At 43.0% G+C, this 16,786-nt stretch overlaps 1 protein-coding gene and 1 long non-coding RNA gene across 3 annotated transcripts in view; both read left to right on the plus strand.

The window, feature by feature from the left end:
• The window catches only part of LOC144542309 (uncharacterized), a 710,732-nt gene that overhangs the window by 179,085 nt on the left and 514,861 nt on the right, over nt 1-16,786 (plus strand). The window lies entirely within an intron of this gene.
• On the plus strand, nt 1,727-7,182 carry LOC139915208 (Ig-like V-type domain-containing protein FAM187A). Its single transcript, XM_071903732.2, has 5 exons — nt 1,727-1,930; nt 2,345-2,622; nt 5,490-5,840; nt 6,368-6,606; nt 6,968-7,182. Exons 1-5 carry the CDS (start codon nt 1,727-1,729, stop codon nt 7,180-7,182), a joined length of 1,287 nt encoding a protein of 428 aa, XP_071759833.2.

Genomic DNA, 16,786 nt, shown 5'->3' on the forward strand with positions numbered 1-16,786 from the left:
CTAAGGGGCGTTGTTAGGCACGACGCGGAGCGGAGCTGTTCTAAAATCACTGTAAACCACGGCCTCGCGGGGCTTATTGCTTTTATAAAACGGTTACTACATATACCTGGCAAGGTTTCATAAAATAAACACACAGCAACAAAAAATACAATAATTTATTGATAACAAATAATCATTCTTCCGCCAAGCAATGTAGTTCTTCAGCGACGTTTAGCAGAATGGTTGCCAAGCAACACACAGACGCAGACACAGACAATTTGTTTGGCGCAGTAATACTGATGTGATGCGGTCACAGGTGTGTGTTTATAGAGTATTTTAAAACGGCTTCGAATGCAGCTCAGCCAATCATAATCAAGGACCGGAACTATCCGTTTTATAAACGAGCCGTTTGGACTTCCGTAACTTTGTGGCGTCACAAAGGTTCACTCATTATCATTTTTGTAAGAAATAACAGACTAACAAAGTGTTTTTTTCAAAGCGGTTGAGTGGTTGTTAGTTTACCTCAAGACATAAAATAAAAAACTGGAAAGTGGAGAACATAGGACCTTTAAGACGGTGTGCATTTTTCATGTACATTTCAACAAACCGCAGGCTCTTATGAAGAGGACTTCTATAAACCACAGTACACCCAGTGAATTTCCCAGCGTTGATTTTTCAGTGACAGTTACTTGAGCTGACAAGTGTTCATTGGAGAGTTTGTCCTCTCATGGAGCTGATGTGGCTCTGGGGCTTCTGTTCAACACTTTTTAAAAAGTGTTAAATTATCTCTGATGGGTGTTGATTCATATAAACACTGACAGTGTTGATTTTTACGCTCTCAGTCAAATTAAAACCGACAATGTTGCTGTGTAGTTATGCGGGATAAACGCATGAAGGAGGACTCTTACCATGCCTACCACTGTATACAATACTAATGGAGGGTAGATCCAGCTCAAAGTCGAGATGAAACGGCATTTCGAGAGTATCTAACTTCCGTATCGTGACGTATTTCCGAGTGAAACAGGAAAGACAGGCGGGACGTAACGTTGGGAGGAATTTGATTTGAACGTTGAAAAGTGGGTGTGTCATAACACCCGAAGACACACCGAAGTACCGTGCTGCTGCTAGCTAGCTAACTAATGAATCTTAGCTCTGTGCGCTAAAAGTTGAAGATTGATTGATGGGTGGATGTCATGACATTATTGGTTGAAATTGGTTGAGTCCTGCTTACTTAAGCACACGGCATATTTTGTTTTACAGGAAGAAAATATGATTGAATTTTGATATAAGAATACAAAGAAATTGATTTTTTGTATTTTTTTGGGCATGTATTGTTAAATAGGTGCACAATATGACCGGGGATGTGATCTAAAAGGGTTAAAAAGGCATTTTTAATTTCATCTCGACTTTAAATGCATGAAGAGCGACTGTATACTAATGCGGGACACATGGAGGATAAATGCAGGAGGGGAACTTTGATATTTACCTCCATGACCCAGGTTCAATACCCAACTCATGTGAAGAAGTTTTCTGTGTTTGTGTTGACAACAATGGACAAGAGACCATTATGACTCATTAGGCTCCATCACTGCTGTTGCTCAAAATTAATTCTATAACGTCAGATCTGAACCGGCCCGTGTTGGAGGGAGTCTCCAAAATGGCTGCAGTCTTGACTTTCGTGGCTTGTTAGAATCTTGTTTGGCCAATACAGAGTGCTGTGATACTGCTCCCTGTCAGGTGAAGCTTTATGCCTCCATCCTGCTCCCACCTCCTCCTCCTCTTCCTCCCCCTCCTCCTCCTCCTGTGTTGTGAGGTGTGGAGCTACGAGGCTCCCGAGGATAAGGAGGATGTGTTTGCGAGAAGAGCCTGTCCCGCCTTCCTGTCCTTCACCAACGCTGCCTTCCTGGCCGGGGTGACGGTGGAGCTGCCCTGCTACTGCAAACCACAGCAGGTACTGATACTGCTAGTTAAGATACTAAATTAAACGGATTAATTAAGGGAATAAACTTCTCAAATCTGGTTTATCCCTCCATCCATTACATTATATCCTGCCACACTGCACAGTGCAGCATTACCTATAGACTTAGATACACAAGAGTCTTTTCTCTGCTGCCTGAATCTTTTTTTTTTTCATCATCCTCCATTATTGAGCAACTAAAAATGGCCAGGGAGTTTTCTGAAACAGTATGATCCAGAAAGTGGGTTTGAAATGTCAGAACTCTCAGCACCGGGTGAAATAATGCTTGAACTACTGGTATCGATCAGTAATCCTATCAACGCCCCGCAGATATTATGGTCATTTTGTGCTATGAGGCAGTAAAAATCGTACTTATTGCCCCTTTAACCCGTTCCCTCGGTGTTTCAGGTCCATTCAGTCGTGTGGTTCTATAAGAAACACCTGGACGGCCCGGAGGAGACCAGAGTGCTGACCGATCACCATGGCAACAAGCTGCTGGACGCCAGTCGGGTCCCTCACAGCGGCGACCTGCGGAGCCGCTTCTCCATCCGTCTCTTCAGCCTGCTGATCTTCAGGGCGGCGCCGGACGACTCCGGCGTCTACCTCTGTGGCTCCGCCCACAAAGACTTCTTCTACGCTTACGACCTGGACATCCAGGAGGCACGCACGCCCCGCTTCACTCTGAGGTGATTAGAGGACAGAAGTGTTGTCAGTTGGCTGATGTGTATCCAGGGGTTAAAGTGGGATTTGGCAGGTGGGGGAACCCTGTTTCCGGGGGGGGGTAAAATACATAATTGGTGGGGGGGTCAGGAAAAAATAGTAATTTAAAACAAATTTCCTGCATTTCTACACCACCTAACCTCTTGGATTAAGTCAAGAAACAGCAGCCCTGTATAATGTTAACCGAAAATGTAAAATGATGTTATATTACTAGATTTCAGGATTGAGGTGCTTCCATTCATGACTTTGCATAGGCATACTAACCTAAAAACCTATTATTGGGAATCTTGAGAAAGTTCCAGAGCGACAGACACAGAGCATCCCCGTAACCATAGCAACTCACTCTCACTCCCGCCTGCGTGCGCACGGCGCGAGAGGAGAGGGAGAGACGCAGAAGAGCCGCGGACTGAGATTACTCTGAGCACCATGCATGGGAATAAATTACAATATAATAGATCTGTGTATATTTCTCTCTATTCAGATGGTCTGAATAACTCTCTGCTGCACGGTGCTGCTCTGTCTCGTCTCGTGCGCTGTCAGTGTCTCTTTTCACGCTGCGACGTTATCAGTTATGAATTTGTTTTTCACCGCGTGAGAAAATGGACTTGTGGCGTGAGAGCGTGTGAAAAATGTCAATTGCGTGAGTCTCACGGTCAATGTGTGAGAGTTGGCAGCCCTGTGAACTCGCTTGACATTATAATGTATGAAACTACTTATTAATCGAAGGTGCCGGAACGCCGTTCAGGATCGTTCCGGCCCACTTTAACCCCTGTGTGTATCCCATGATTCTTTGTGCTGAATGCAGAAGGTTCCCTCGGTGTGGGACCAGAATACAGGGGGGAACAGTAAAGAGAAGTGAGTTTGAATCCTCTGATCCAATACGTCGTCCGGGAGGTTAAGGACATCATCCTGAGGCTTCATTCAATTTCTGCGTTCCCTCTTATTGTCATTTAGACCCAAGAGAAGTCGCCTGGCTGCCACTTTTGTCTGTTATTTGTGCTATTCTAACATAGGATCCTCAAGTTTCTTTCTGTAATAGCTAAATTCTTACCTAAAGATTTTTTTTTTTCTTAAATGCAGTTAGGAAACGTGGTTCTGTAATACCAAATATCCTAAATATCACCCTAAACTGAGATAAGACAGATTTTCAGACTGAGGAAATAATAATAATAATAATAATAATAATAACCTTTATTTGTATAGCACCTTTCATACACAACATGCAGCTCAAAGTGCTTTACATCAATAAAAGGCAGATAAGAGACAGATAAAAAGATAAAATTCATATAAAGGAACAAGCAAGATGCATTGCATTAAAAGAATCAAATCAAGTAAAATAGAAAGATAAAAGAACACAACAAGTACTCCCACTTTTAGATGCACATTGTGAGTGAACCCATATGTTTTTCTTTAATTTTCTTTTCCCCTGTCCTTCCTGATTCTACTCTTGATCTGATAACGTCTGTAACGTACATCCAGGTGACCTTGAGCAATTCACTTAACCTCCAAATGTTCCAGTAGAGCTGCTCAGTGGCCCACAGTGGGAGTCTGTGGTTTTACTGGGCAGCTCCAAGGCGTGAATATGTAGAAGTGCATGAATGTGAAGCGGGGCGATCAGACTGAATGATAGTCCAGACCCTGACTTTATAGGAAATCTGACAAAGTGTCAAATTTCAACATTCATGATGAATACGCTTGCCGGTTTATTGATAAGAAGCGCCATTAATTCCCTGCCGGCCACTGAACACGCAATGACACCCAAAGTCAATCCGTCAGCAGCATATTTCTCAGCACATTATGGAGACATGCTCTGTGTTCGATTGTGCCGACCGTTGAATCGTTAAAATCTCACCTGCCACATGTTCTTGTTTGTGAAGACGGAGGGAACAGAGGAAACATCAATGCTCTTGTCATGCTCACCTTGGAGAGGAAATTGATATTCATTTCCAACAATTGATAATCACAAAGTTGCCAGTTTAAAAGCTGCAACCAGAGAGGCAGCGACTAATCAGAGGAATCAGCTGCTGTAAGGTTTGGTTGGAATGAAAACCTGCAGACTCTTGGGTCATGATGGCACATGGCTGAAGATCTACCAACGGCACCACAACAAACTCCTCCTCTAAAGGTTAAATATTTCTGCTTTACTGCTGCATAATATGAGTAAATATCAGCAGAGGTTCCTGAATGGTAGTGAGTGAAACAAAATCAAAAGCCACGGCAGGGATTCTTCATTCACAAACACAGGAGCGGGCCAAGACTGATGTTTTTGTTGTTGTTTGAAAGCTTGGACTCGCAGTTCTCCATGAGCTAACGTTATGCAGCTATCTTGACTAGTTAGCCTTCTAGCTAACCAACAGCAACAATAAGTGACTCGTAAATAATAACAGTTCCACCGTTACTGAATATGTTAGCTAACCTCGCTAGAAGAATCTCCTACACATCTTCTCATTCATTATTTTGTCATTGTGTTCAGTGTTAGCCTTTGTTGCGGCTAACGCCTCCGTGCTGCTTGTAGAGAGAACGTCAGGCCAAGGTCCATTCAAAAATGTGTCACTTTGTTTCTACCTTGCATATTGGCAAAAAACATATATATGAAAATATAACTTGAGGCTTCATTACTAACCGGTAGGGTGTTCTGGTAAATTCGGCATGTATATAATCCTCCAAACAGCTCCAATTTTAACAGGGAGGTGGGGCTTTGCAGTGGAGGAGTGGCCAAGCCTTGATATGTTGTTGTAATGACATCGCTGAACGGTAGAGGCCAGCATTGGACAACACAGACCCTTTAAAGTGATTCTGATTTTCTGCTCCACAGTGAGAAAAGGCACATGAGCCGGAGACGTAAAGAGGGAAAAGCAGCAGACAGACTCGACGCTCCTCGACCGCTGTACCGGGTTTTCACCGGCTACCAGCGCTGGTCGGTGTGCGACCGCTGCGGACCGCCGGGGGAGCAGGTTCGTGCGGGACTCTGCTACGTCCACTCCCGCTTCCTGCACGTACGCTACAGACGAGCCAATCAGACCGCGGCTTCGTGCGGCTCGGGAGCGGTGCCGAGGGCTTTCGGCCTATCGGGGCAGAGCGGAGGCGGGGCTAAGATGGAGGTCAGAGGGTGTCAAGTGACCTGCCCGCCTCAAGCTCCTCCCTCCTCTAAACTCGTGGCTCTGATGGCATTTCTAGGGTACAGGTGAGTAGATAGATAGATAGATAGATAGATAGATAGATAGATTTATTATATTACATGAATCTATGGGAACAGGAATATTTGAAGTTCCATTTAAGTTGATACCTGAACGTCAGCAGTTTTTGTAAGCAAATGTTTTCATTTGCTTTACCCTTGTATTAGTTACTATAGGCTTACTAAGTTATTTTCCTACTGAACTCACTCTTTTTTTTTACATTTTTTATTTAACCTTTATTTAACCGGGAAAAGGGAATAGCCTTGTTGAGATTAAAAGTATCTTTTTCAGGAGTGTCCTGGCCAAGACAGGCAGCAGTACAATTGACATGTTACAGACAAACAACATGTAACAGATTACAGACAATAAAAGTTACAAATTACAAGAGTGAATATAAGAAATCACACTCTGAAGCAACAATAACAATAGCTATAAATAGTCAACATTGAGTCCAGTCACTGCAGATTACAGCAGCAGCTAAATGCCTAAAATATAAATGTGATGCATGCAGTATTTTTGTATTCCTGTGCTGTAGTTCTTCCTCCCAGCCAGCGGAGGTGCCGGTGTTCTACCTCAACCACCCAGCCGAGCGGGTCCTGACCGTGGGCTGCCCCGGGTCGCGACCCAACCTGGCCGTGGCCTGGGACCGGGGATCCACGCCCATCTACCGCTCCGAACACACAGCCGGTCGCAACCTCAGCGCCGCCCCGCCCAGGCTGCGCATAGACACGGGACACCACCTGGTCTTCACTCCCGCCAAGACCCAGGACTCAGGTACCGACTCCTGAAGCTAAATCTGTCTCTCTGTGTATCAGCTGGTCTTAGTCTGAGGCTATGGTTACGCCTTTGAAATTTGAAATCAACAGTTATTTAAAGGTTAAATGTGTAATATCTCTGCTTTACTGAAGCATAATATGACGAGTAAATATCAGCAGGTTCCTGAATGGCAGTGAGTGAAACAAAGTGAACAGTGAGGTCTCGCTCTACGGAGGGCAGAGTGTCGTTGTCATGACAACGCTGAACGATAGAGGCCAGAATTGGACCAGAAATTACACATAGACCCTTTAAATGTCTCTAGTGTAGTTAGTCTCAGTTTAAGTTTACTAAAATACTCTGCTGTGTTTTTATTATTTAGGAGTTTACTACTGCTGGCTGCAGGGCCGTCGGGCCGCTGAGATACGTCTGTTGGTTTATGTCCATCTGGGGCGGGGCCAATCGGTGACATCACACCCTGACTTCCCATTAGCTCTCAAGACGGTGCTGACATCATATGCTGCCATGACGACGGTCTTTACCCTGCTGGTGATAGGCCGAGCCGGAGTCAGACTCTACAGAGACACTGGACTGTAGACACACACACATGATTTGTTTTCAGAATAAACTGGTTTTAACACTTGGAAAATGTGTAGCTATTCCCTCCCTAACAAAGTCACCATGTTACTTAGCAACCGCCAATGGCTGCTGCTGAAAACTGCACCTTTCAAACCAGCTTTAATGGAGAGGAGGAATGACCAGACCCAACACACACTAACCTAATGCTGGTCAAAGAGCAAAGTAAAGGAATAGTTCACACCAAAACTGAAAATGTAGCCCTACTCTGCCCCATGTCAGTTGAAGCTCCAGTATACTTGGTTGGACCAACAAACACACAGCGACTTCGCTCCCACAGATCCATCTCAGCCTTCTCCAACAGAGCCATCTTGTTGCAGCTCCAAAAAAATGCAGAAAATCAAACAGCTTGTGCAGCATAATGCAAGTGTTTTGTAGCCAAACGATTGCACTGTGGGTCCAAAAGTCCAATATTTCCCTCATTATCAAACAACCACCAATATAAACAAAAATCGGTAATGTTTTCAGGATCATTTTATAAATTTTTTAAAGACCCTATCCTCCTCCCAACCTAACTCACATCAGTTTGGTACTGCATAATATGATATACTTCATATACATACATAGTATATTGAATTTATATCATAAAGATTTATGTCAGCCTAAAAAGGTGAGGAAACCCTATACTGCAAATAAAACTGTGGGTAAAGTGAGTTTAGGTGGGTTTAAATTTAACTATATATATATATATATATATATATATATATATATATATATATATACTGTATATAGATATAATAGCTCAGCCAAATCTATTCATTGTCAGTGGAGAAGCTCCAGGCTTTTTGTGCATTCACATGCTATTCTGATGGAAAATCAAACAAAGACAAACAATAAACAAACATGAACGTCCTGCAGCTTAACAAGCGAACTTAACAGACTTAATTTAAACAGGCTAGTTATGAGGGTTAATCTGGCTACAAACTACAAATGTGTATTAAAGGTGCGTGTGTATAAAAGTGTTTTCTCAATGTTGACAGACACGAAAATTCTCTCCGACTTCATCATCCGACTTTAAATGGCGTTTCCCAGATGGATCTGACAGCACATGAACGCAAGGATCGACTTCAGATGTCGTCACTGATGGGAGACTTACAGCTCTCTGGTTTTTAGTGATCAGTTGCAAAATACAGACTTGTTTTTCGGTCTAGTGCACATGAGGCTTCAGTCCATCTGTGTGTGATAAAGTGTTTGGATTTGATGAATGGAAAATAAAGTGTTTATGTGAGAGTGAGTGCACATCTGCATCTGTGTTTTAACGCATCTGTACTGTCGTGTTGCTAGGTGTTAGGTGTGTGTTTCTGGGTGTTTCTTTCGTCTGTTTGGGCGCTCCTGGATGCATATTTGTGGACGCTCATGCATGGATGTGTGTGTCTGTGTTTGTGTGAGAGGAAAAGACCTGTATATTCCCACCTGATCCTGATCCTCTTGACCCGGGTGTGAAGAGCTCTCAGCTGTGGAGAAAGCCTCTCCTGATAAGAGGAGTCAGAGAGCGATATGATGAAGCAAATAGAGGAAAGACAAAGAGAGAGAGAATACACAGGGAGGGAAGAGAGAGAGAATGACATGGGAGATAAAAGAAAAACAGACCAGTTAGATTAACAGGAAGAGACAAAGTCAAGCTTGAGTGGTGGAAGAAATACATACAAATAATGAGATGAGTGAGTTTCTGAATGTGAGAGAGCCAGAGAAGAGAGAGAGGAGAGAGAGACAGACCAAAAGACAGATAGAGGTTTCCATCCAGGTGTTTTTGTGAGAATTAAGTAGACAGACTGAATGGAAATTACACATTTTGATAGAATTTACTAAGTAAAGTTTCTAAAGCACTAAAAGTTTTTCATTAATACAGACATTATTTGGTAAATATCGATGGAAACGTATATGAATAGATAATGAAGAAGTCCCGCCTGTCGTGGATATGTGGCCATTCGTTTGTGATTAGAAAATTAGAAAATGACCAAGTGTGTTTCTTTGTTGTTGGATGAAAGTATGAAAAAACAATATCTATCAATTCTTTAAGGAGTCTTTCCACTTTTCTTGTGGATGGATTTTATTCTGACATTCAGGAAGCCTGTTTATTCACTTCAACCCATCTGATGGAAACAAACCTGATTTTATCTTTTGCAACATTTCAAAAGTTCACTTAAAAGTCACCTGACAGCTGGAGAGGCACATGCTGTAGTCAGTGAGACACAGAAATATAGGAAAATATAGTGAGAGAGAGAGAGAGAGAGAGAGAGAAGAAGAAGAGGAAAGAAAGACAAAGAGACAGATTGTGTACAGTCTCACAACGCATCTCATTTGCAACAAAGAGGATTATGGGAGATTAAAGTAGCAGCCAAGGTGTGAAGACATGTAAAGTTGGTTAAATTTTTCACAGAAATACAACCTTATACTTTGTTTTAGTAATTACCACACCATGACGGAAATGAAGTCTCCACGTGATCTCATGAAAAGACGTGAAATGAGCACAAACTCTGAAACGCAGATTTACGTGCTGTGGACACAAATTAGTCGTGATCATTTTATGTATTTTTGCGGGATCGGGTTGTGAAGTTTCATAAAGCCTAGAGGTGTGAAGTGTGTGTCTTCTGGCTGAATCTGGCTCTTGAAAACCACAGCGCCTTGCTAAAAAGAGGCAGAGAGGAGAGAGAGAGAGATGGACAGAGTTGAGAGAGAGAGAGAGAGAGAGAGAGATGGACAGAGTTGAGAGAGAGAGAGAGAGAGAGAGAGAGAGAGAGCTGCTTGCTGTTGGACAGATCAGATGTGTCCTCATCAAGACGCTCTCCACCCTGAGAGCCAGAGGGACGGACAGAGAGACACTTGTTCCTCCACAGCTGTGGCCTCTTCACGTCCCTCTCTCCCTCCTTCTTTCCCTCTTCTCTTCTCTCTCTCTTTCTGCCTCACCATCTCTATGAATCAACTCAATTTTCAACCTCAGGCAAACACAATATAAGCAAATTACAAAATGTTAAATTTCCATTGTATGTATATTCAAACCATACTGATGTTGTAGATAATTGTATAATTATTTTGACTTGAAAACGCTATACACAGTACTGTGCAAAGGCTTTATATTTTTTATATACATTTTGTCTTAGATGTTTATTTGTTTTCTGTTTTATACTGTGTCAGTAGACTGCTCTTTCTAGTACATTTTTTTATATTTAGAAACTTTTCATTTCATTATTTTTGAAAGCATCTTCTATTTATGGATTTTTTTTTACATATGCCTAAGACTTTTGCACAGTACTGTACAATAGATATAGAAAATAACAATACCAATCTATAATAATTCCATGATAAGTAAGGATCTGGTAGCTCATTATTGTAAAACTGAGGGATAATTACCGTTAAAATTAAGCAAGTAAATACAGTATTCATTGAAAATTTTAAAAAGTTGCAGCAATTTTTTATTTTAAATTAATAGCAGTTACATTAAAACTCTTAAAATCAGACATTATTGATGTAAAATCAGACATTAAAAGGTGCTATGTGTAATCATTACCACGTTTGGGACATTAGTACGATTACTGTAAACAAACAAGACTGCTGAGATTAGCAGCCTCTACACTGTGTTTCTTTTTACATTATTCTTTACATTGTGTAGCACTGGGTTAGATTTTGCGTGAAATCTACTGGTCCAATTCGTGTTATTGTCGCAGAATCCAAATTGTGGTGGAGGAACATAATCTTCATGTAATTTGTGTCACAGTATGTAAATCTGCCTTTCAGATTTCGTGCTCATTTCATCAATCTTCATGAGATCATGTTGAACGCACCTGGAAGCCTTTTATAACAATGCTGAACCTGCTTGGAAGGAACCAATCTGCTCTCTAGTGTGTAATGGGAATACTATTTTCTGTACAGTAATGGTGTGTGTGTGTGTGTGTGTGTGTGTGTATTTGATTTTGACAAATTCATTCCATCCATCCATTCCATTCAATCCATATTTTAGTCCGCTTGAAGTTCAAATATTTGTCCGTCGGCCCGGTGCAGCTCAAATATTTGAATCAATTTTGAAGTGCAGGTCCAGACTGAGGTTTGTGCCGGCTGCTGAAAAAATACAAATTGAAAAGCAGGAAAGGTAGAAACACAGAGAAGAACAGATGGGATGGAAGAGTGAAGGTGGGAGAGATGGAAGGAAGAAGGGAAGGAGGGACGACAGAGGGACAGAAGGAAGAAGGGAAGGAGGGAGGACAGAGGGATGGAAGGATGGAGGACAGAGGGAGGGAAGGAAGAAGGGAAGGAGAGAGGACAGGGGGATAGAAGGACGGAGAATGGAGGGAGGGAAGGAAGAAGGGAAGGAGGAAGGACTGAAGGATGGAGGACAGAGGGAGGGAAGGACGAAGGACAGAGGAAGAGAAGGAAGAAGGGAAGGAGGGAGGACAGGGGGATGGAAGGATGGAGAATGGAGGGAGGGAAGGAAGAAGGGAAGCAGGGCGGACAGAGGGAGGGAAGGACGGAGGACAGAGGAAGAGAAGGAAGAAGGGAAGGAGAGAGGACAGGGGGATAGAAGGACGGAGAATGGAGGGAGGGAAGGAAGAAGGGAAGGAGGAAGGACTGAGGGATGGAAGGATGGAGGACAGAGGGAGGGAAGGACGAAGGACAGAGGAAGAGAAGGAAGAAGGGAAGGAGGAGGACAGAGGGATGGAAGGACGGAGGACAGAGGAAGAGAAGGAAGAAGGGAAGGAGGGAGGACAGGGGGATGGAAGGACGGAGGACAGAGGGAGGGAAGGAAGAAGGGAAGGAAGAAGGGAAGGAGGAGGACAGAAGAAGGGAAGGAGGGAGGACAGAAGGATGGAAAGATGGAGGACAGAGGGAGGGAAGGAAGAAGGGAAGGAGGGAGGGAAGGAAGAAGGGAAGGAGGACAGAGGGAGGGAAGAAAGAAGGGAAGGAGGGAGGACAGGGGGATGAAGGACAGAGAATGGAGGGAGGGAAGGAAGAAGGGAAGGAGGAGGACAGAGGGATAGAAGGATGGAGGACAGAGGGAGGGAAGGACGGAGGACAGAGGAAGAAAAGGAAGAAGGGAAGGAGGGAGGACAGGGGGATGGAAGGACGGAGAATGGAGGGAGGGAAGGAAGAAGGGAAGGAGGACAGAGGGATGGAAGGATGGAGGACAGAGGAAGAGAAGGAAGAAGGGAAGGAGGGCGGACAGAAGGATGGAAAGATGGAGGACAGAGGGAGGGAAGGACAGAGGAAGAGAAGGAAGAAGGGAAGGAGGAGGACAGAGGGATGGAAGGATGGAGAATGGAGGGAGGGAAGGAAGAAGGGAAAGAGGAGGACAGAGGGATGGAAGGATGGAGGACAGAGGGAGGGAGGGACAGAGGACAGAGGAAGAGAAGGAAGGATGGAGGACAGAGGGATAGAAGGATGGAGGACAGAGGGAGGGAAGGACGGAGGATTGTTTTTATTTATTTTATTGTGTGTTTGTGTCTTAATGTGTGTTCTGTTTTAATGTTGTTGTAACCTTTACCTCCTTTATGCTGCTATCTTGGCCAGGCTTCCCTTGAAAAAGAGGTCTTTGCATCTCAGCGGGACCGACCCGGTTAGATAAAGGTTAAATAAAAATAAAAATTGCAAGACTACAGACCATACAAAATGCTGCTGCCAGGGTCCTAACTAGGACAAATTGAGAGAACACATTACACCAGTTTTTTTTTTTTTTTTACGTGAGTTACACTGGCTCCCTGTGTCTTTTAGAATCAATTTTAAAGTCCTCCTCATGGTTTTTAAGGCACTAAATGGTTCCTCCTTACATCACAGAGTGTCTTTCATCCTACGTCCCGTCACATCCCCTCAGGTCCTCTGTAGGATGCCTTCTAAATGTCCCGAAGGTTACCACAAAGAAAATGGGAGACGCTGCTTTCAGTGTGTTTGCCCTGAGGCTCTGGACCGCCCTGCCGTACATCAGAGAGGCTCAGGGGACACTTTTAAAAGACATTTAAAAACATACCTTTTTAATCTTGCTTTTAATCAACACTTATTCTATGCCTCTTATATTATCTTTATTTTCTTGGTTTTTATTGTATGTTTTTACTCGGTAAAGCACTTTGAGTTACATTTGTATGAAAGGTGCTTTATAAATACAGTTATTACTATTATAATTTTAATGGTCAAAGATCACTCAGGTATAGAATTCATATCAAGAAAAGGAATGAATGTCTCTACTCCTGCAGCTGCGGCTCCTTGGCTGGTAGAATAGCAGAATAGCAGAATAGTAGCTGTGTGTATTTAATCTAATGGACAAGGTTCAGCAGCCAGCAGAGCAGGTTGAAACACACGCACACACACACACACACACACACATCCCTATTCTTATGAGGATATGTATTCTATTGACATGCATTAGTTTCCTAGACCCTAACCATAACCCCTCACTTTTAAAGGCTTAACTCAAACACTTCCCCCTGACCCGGACGGCCCCCATTAGTGTTTCTGGATATTGTATCTGCTGAACAGGCTGCAGCAGCTTTGTGTGCTGAAGGTTGCTTATACAACCGTTTCTATTGAAAGAACCATTTGATTTTCTCAGTAAGCTTTTCTTAAAGAGTAACTAATCCGGCTGGAGGAAATTTATGCTGATGGAATGAAGAAATTAGTACCTTTACCAATAATTGTAAATAGGCAGAAAAAAAGTGAGAGACTCGTTTTTTGTATTTTGGTCCTGTCTCCCACTTTTTTTTCCGCCTATTTACAATTATTGGTAAATTTATTATTTTCTTCATTCCATCGTCATAAGTTTCCTCTGACTGGATTTCATTGTTCCACTTGTTCAAACTGAAAGGTTTAATAAACATAAAGAAAGAGATTAACTTCAAAACAATTCATCAGCAGGACTAGTTTTTTATATATTGTCAGAATCTGCTTTGTCGGCATTCCTTTATGTGCTAGAAGTGATTTTCAGACTGTTCCTCCAGACAATGGCAGTGAATGGAGAGAGAAAAAAACACAATTCTCCAGTCTCAGTCAACAGATCACAGAATCACTGATTTGGGGGTTTTATCACGGAGGAAGATACACAACCCAAGGTGCTACCAGAGTTCAATAGCACTTCAATGTATTTGTCCCTGTTAAATTAACGAGTAAAAAAACAAAAGAGTACGTGGTCATCCTCTAATTTGTCCTGTGCAGAGAGACGAGTGTTCCTGCTCATTTGTGGAGGCAGTGGATGAGTGGATGAGACTGTCGCCTCGCTCAGCATCACTCCGCCTCATTTGGTTCTGTTAGGTAACTCTCCTGCTCGCTGTGTGCATTGTAGTTGGCAGATGGGGAATGGAAGAGAAAGCGAGAGAGACAAATTTGGAACGCACACCACGGCCATTAATCAACTTGTTAGTGGATCTAGGCCAGCAGTAAAGCATGCTAGCTGCCTGGTGTAAGATAAATGAACAGAGGCTACTTTTTTAACCTTTTTCCACCCAGGGAATATGAGCTGGATGTGTGTGGAGACTTTTTCTCAGCACCGCCATCTATTTGCTGTTGTGACTCCACCGGATCAATTGGGAATTGTTGAAGGATAATTCCAGTAATTTCCAACCTTTTTTTTGCCATCATGCCGATAAAGTCTGACTGAAATTTAGTCAGTTACTTCACTGTGGAGCTCTACTACTTCTCTCATTTTGAGTCCCCATGAAATGAACTCCCATTACTTTTACTTGCTGGAAAACACAATATCTTTAATGTTGACCTCATGCTGCACTAGTAGTAAATATACATTTCTAACCAATAAAACCAATCAGATTTTTGAACAATCCCGCCTCTCTGTACCCCCTCATCAAATAAAAATGCCTTTACCTCCCTGACTCATATTCCATTGGTTTAGACTTTTGAATGATCCCTCCCTGCGTTATGTCCCGCCCCCAACATCCTGTCTAAACAGGAAATGCATCAAATCGCGGAAGTAAAGATGCCGTTTCATCGAGTCTTTCAACATTTACATTCCTGCTGCATCATGTAGAATGACGATGAACCGGTGTGTTCCTGACTTTGGCTTTATTCTGCCATTCCTTTGTTAAAACCGCACAGAATTAAATCAGATCCATTTGGAAACAATAATTTTTGCTGCTTGATACATCGACATCCAGCAGCCTGATGTCTGTGTGTGTTTTCCCTAATCGCTCCCACTGCCAGTCGATGGAACCGCCTTATTGTTGCAGAACCATTCTCTGTTTTGTCTCAGTGAGCCACGATGTTTTATGGGCGACTGTGAATCTTTACGGCTGGTGCATTTAAATGGAAACTGCATACAGACAACGTTTCAATAGAGAGAGAGAGAGAGAGAGAGAGAGAGAGAGAGAAAGGAGGAAAGGCAGAAAGAGAAAGAGAATGGGAGAGGGAGAAAGATAATGGAGAATTTAGATTTACTGTCACAGTGAATCTTTATGGGTGGTGCATTTAAATTGAAACTACATAAAGACAAGACGTGATTATCGAAGCCAAGAATCCCAAGTCGATACTCGGGTTCTTGTGGAGAACAAACTGTTGTTTTCCCCCAGTGCTACTTACAGAATCAACATTGATTTCCTGTAGTTATTATTGCAGGTGATGTCTAAGATAAATGCCTGTGCATCAATGTTTCATGTTACTTTTATGGCTACAATTGATGAACAGCAGGTCGTCCCAGGACTTGTCCAGGCCGTTTGGGTGATAGTGTGCATCCTCCTGTCCTCCATCCACCAGTCGTCATCACATCACACATCGGGGGGGCAGTGGGGATTATACAGGGAGAAATGCCCTTTGCCGAGTCTACAAGGCCGATACTGCTCGCGTTTTGACCGATGCAACTGTTGCCATTTTGAGTGGCGATCAGAGGAGCTGGTGTCCAAAAAGCAAGACCACAACGCCCGTCCAGCAGTGATGTGTGGGTCCGGTCTGGAGGGACCGAACCCACCTGCAGCTTTTATTAAAGCCCTGCTGTTAACTAATGGATGGCCAACCTGCTATTTCAAACCCGCTGTTTTTTAAAAGCTTCAACACCTTGTTTTTCTTTGCCCTGCTTGTGATCTTAGCCTATTGCCTTACTAGTAGGCTAACAAAACAGCTATACCATAAGCTAGGCTACCGGTTTGGTTATTTGCTTTTCTTTAGGCTTATAGTGTTGAAACACAGAATAGATCTAATCTAACTCATGCAATTTTTTGACTTTGCAAAACACTACCAATTTGCACAAACATTTGCTGGTCCACCACTCAGCTGAACATGCTAGCTTAGCTCTTATAGCGGTGGACACTTCAGTACTTGGTATTTTTTGCCAAGAGTTCCAAATGCAAATGGGACAGTACCAGATGAGCTCAGTGTACGTCTGCTGTTACAAGGTACCTGGCTAAGGAAAAGGTCTTTTCACACATTTGGAAAACAGCTATAGGCAGATGACTTTGTGGTCAGCAGATAAATGGTCAGCCTCTAACATGAAACCTTACCTGATTGTCACATTACATCGCTGAAAGTTGGGAACCAAATGAAAACAAATGTCTTGAGGACTTTTCTTCCTGAGGACCATCCAGCCACAGTAGCAGCTGATGAGTTTCCTTATTATTTTTATTCTATTATTCCTTTATCTGTG

Source organism: Centroberyx gerrardi, chromosome 14, assembly GCF_048128805.1.
Source record: "Centroberyx gerrardi isolate f3 chromosome 14, fCenGer3.hap1.cur.20231027, whole genome shotgun sequence".
Classification (NCBI taxonomy): Eukaryota; Metazoa; Chordata; class Actinopteri; order Beryciformes; family Berycidae; genus Centroberyx; species Centroberyx gerrardi.

What these genes read in the sequence shown, in the direction of transcription:
- LOC139915208 (XM_071903732.2), top strand. Translation starts at nt 1,727, where the DNA reads ATGCCTCCATCCTGCTCCCACCTCCTCCTCCTCTTCCTCCCCCTCCTC. An exon ending in GCTACTGCAAACCACAGCAG is followed by an intron (nt 1,931 to 2,344) that starts GTACTGATACTG and finishes TCGGTGTTTCAG; the next exon opens with GTCCATTCAGTCGTGTGGTT. An exon ending in ACGCCCCGCTTCACTCTGAG is followed by an intron (nt 2,623 to 5,489) that starts GTGATTAGAGGA and finishes AAGGCACATGAG; the next exon opens with CCGGAGACGTAAAGAGGGAA.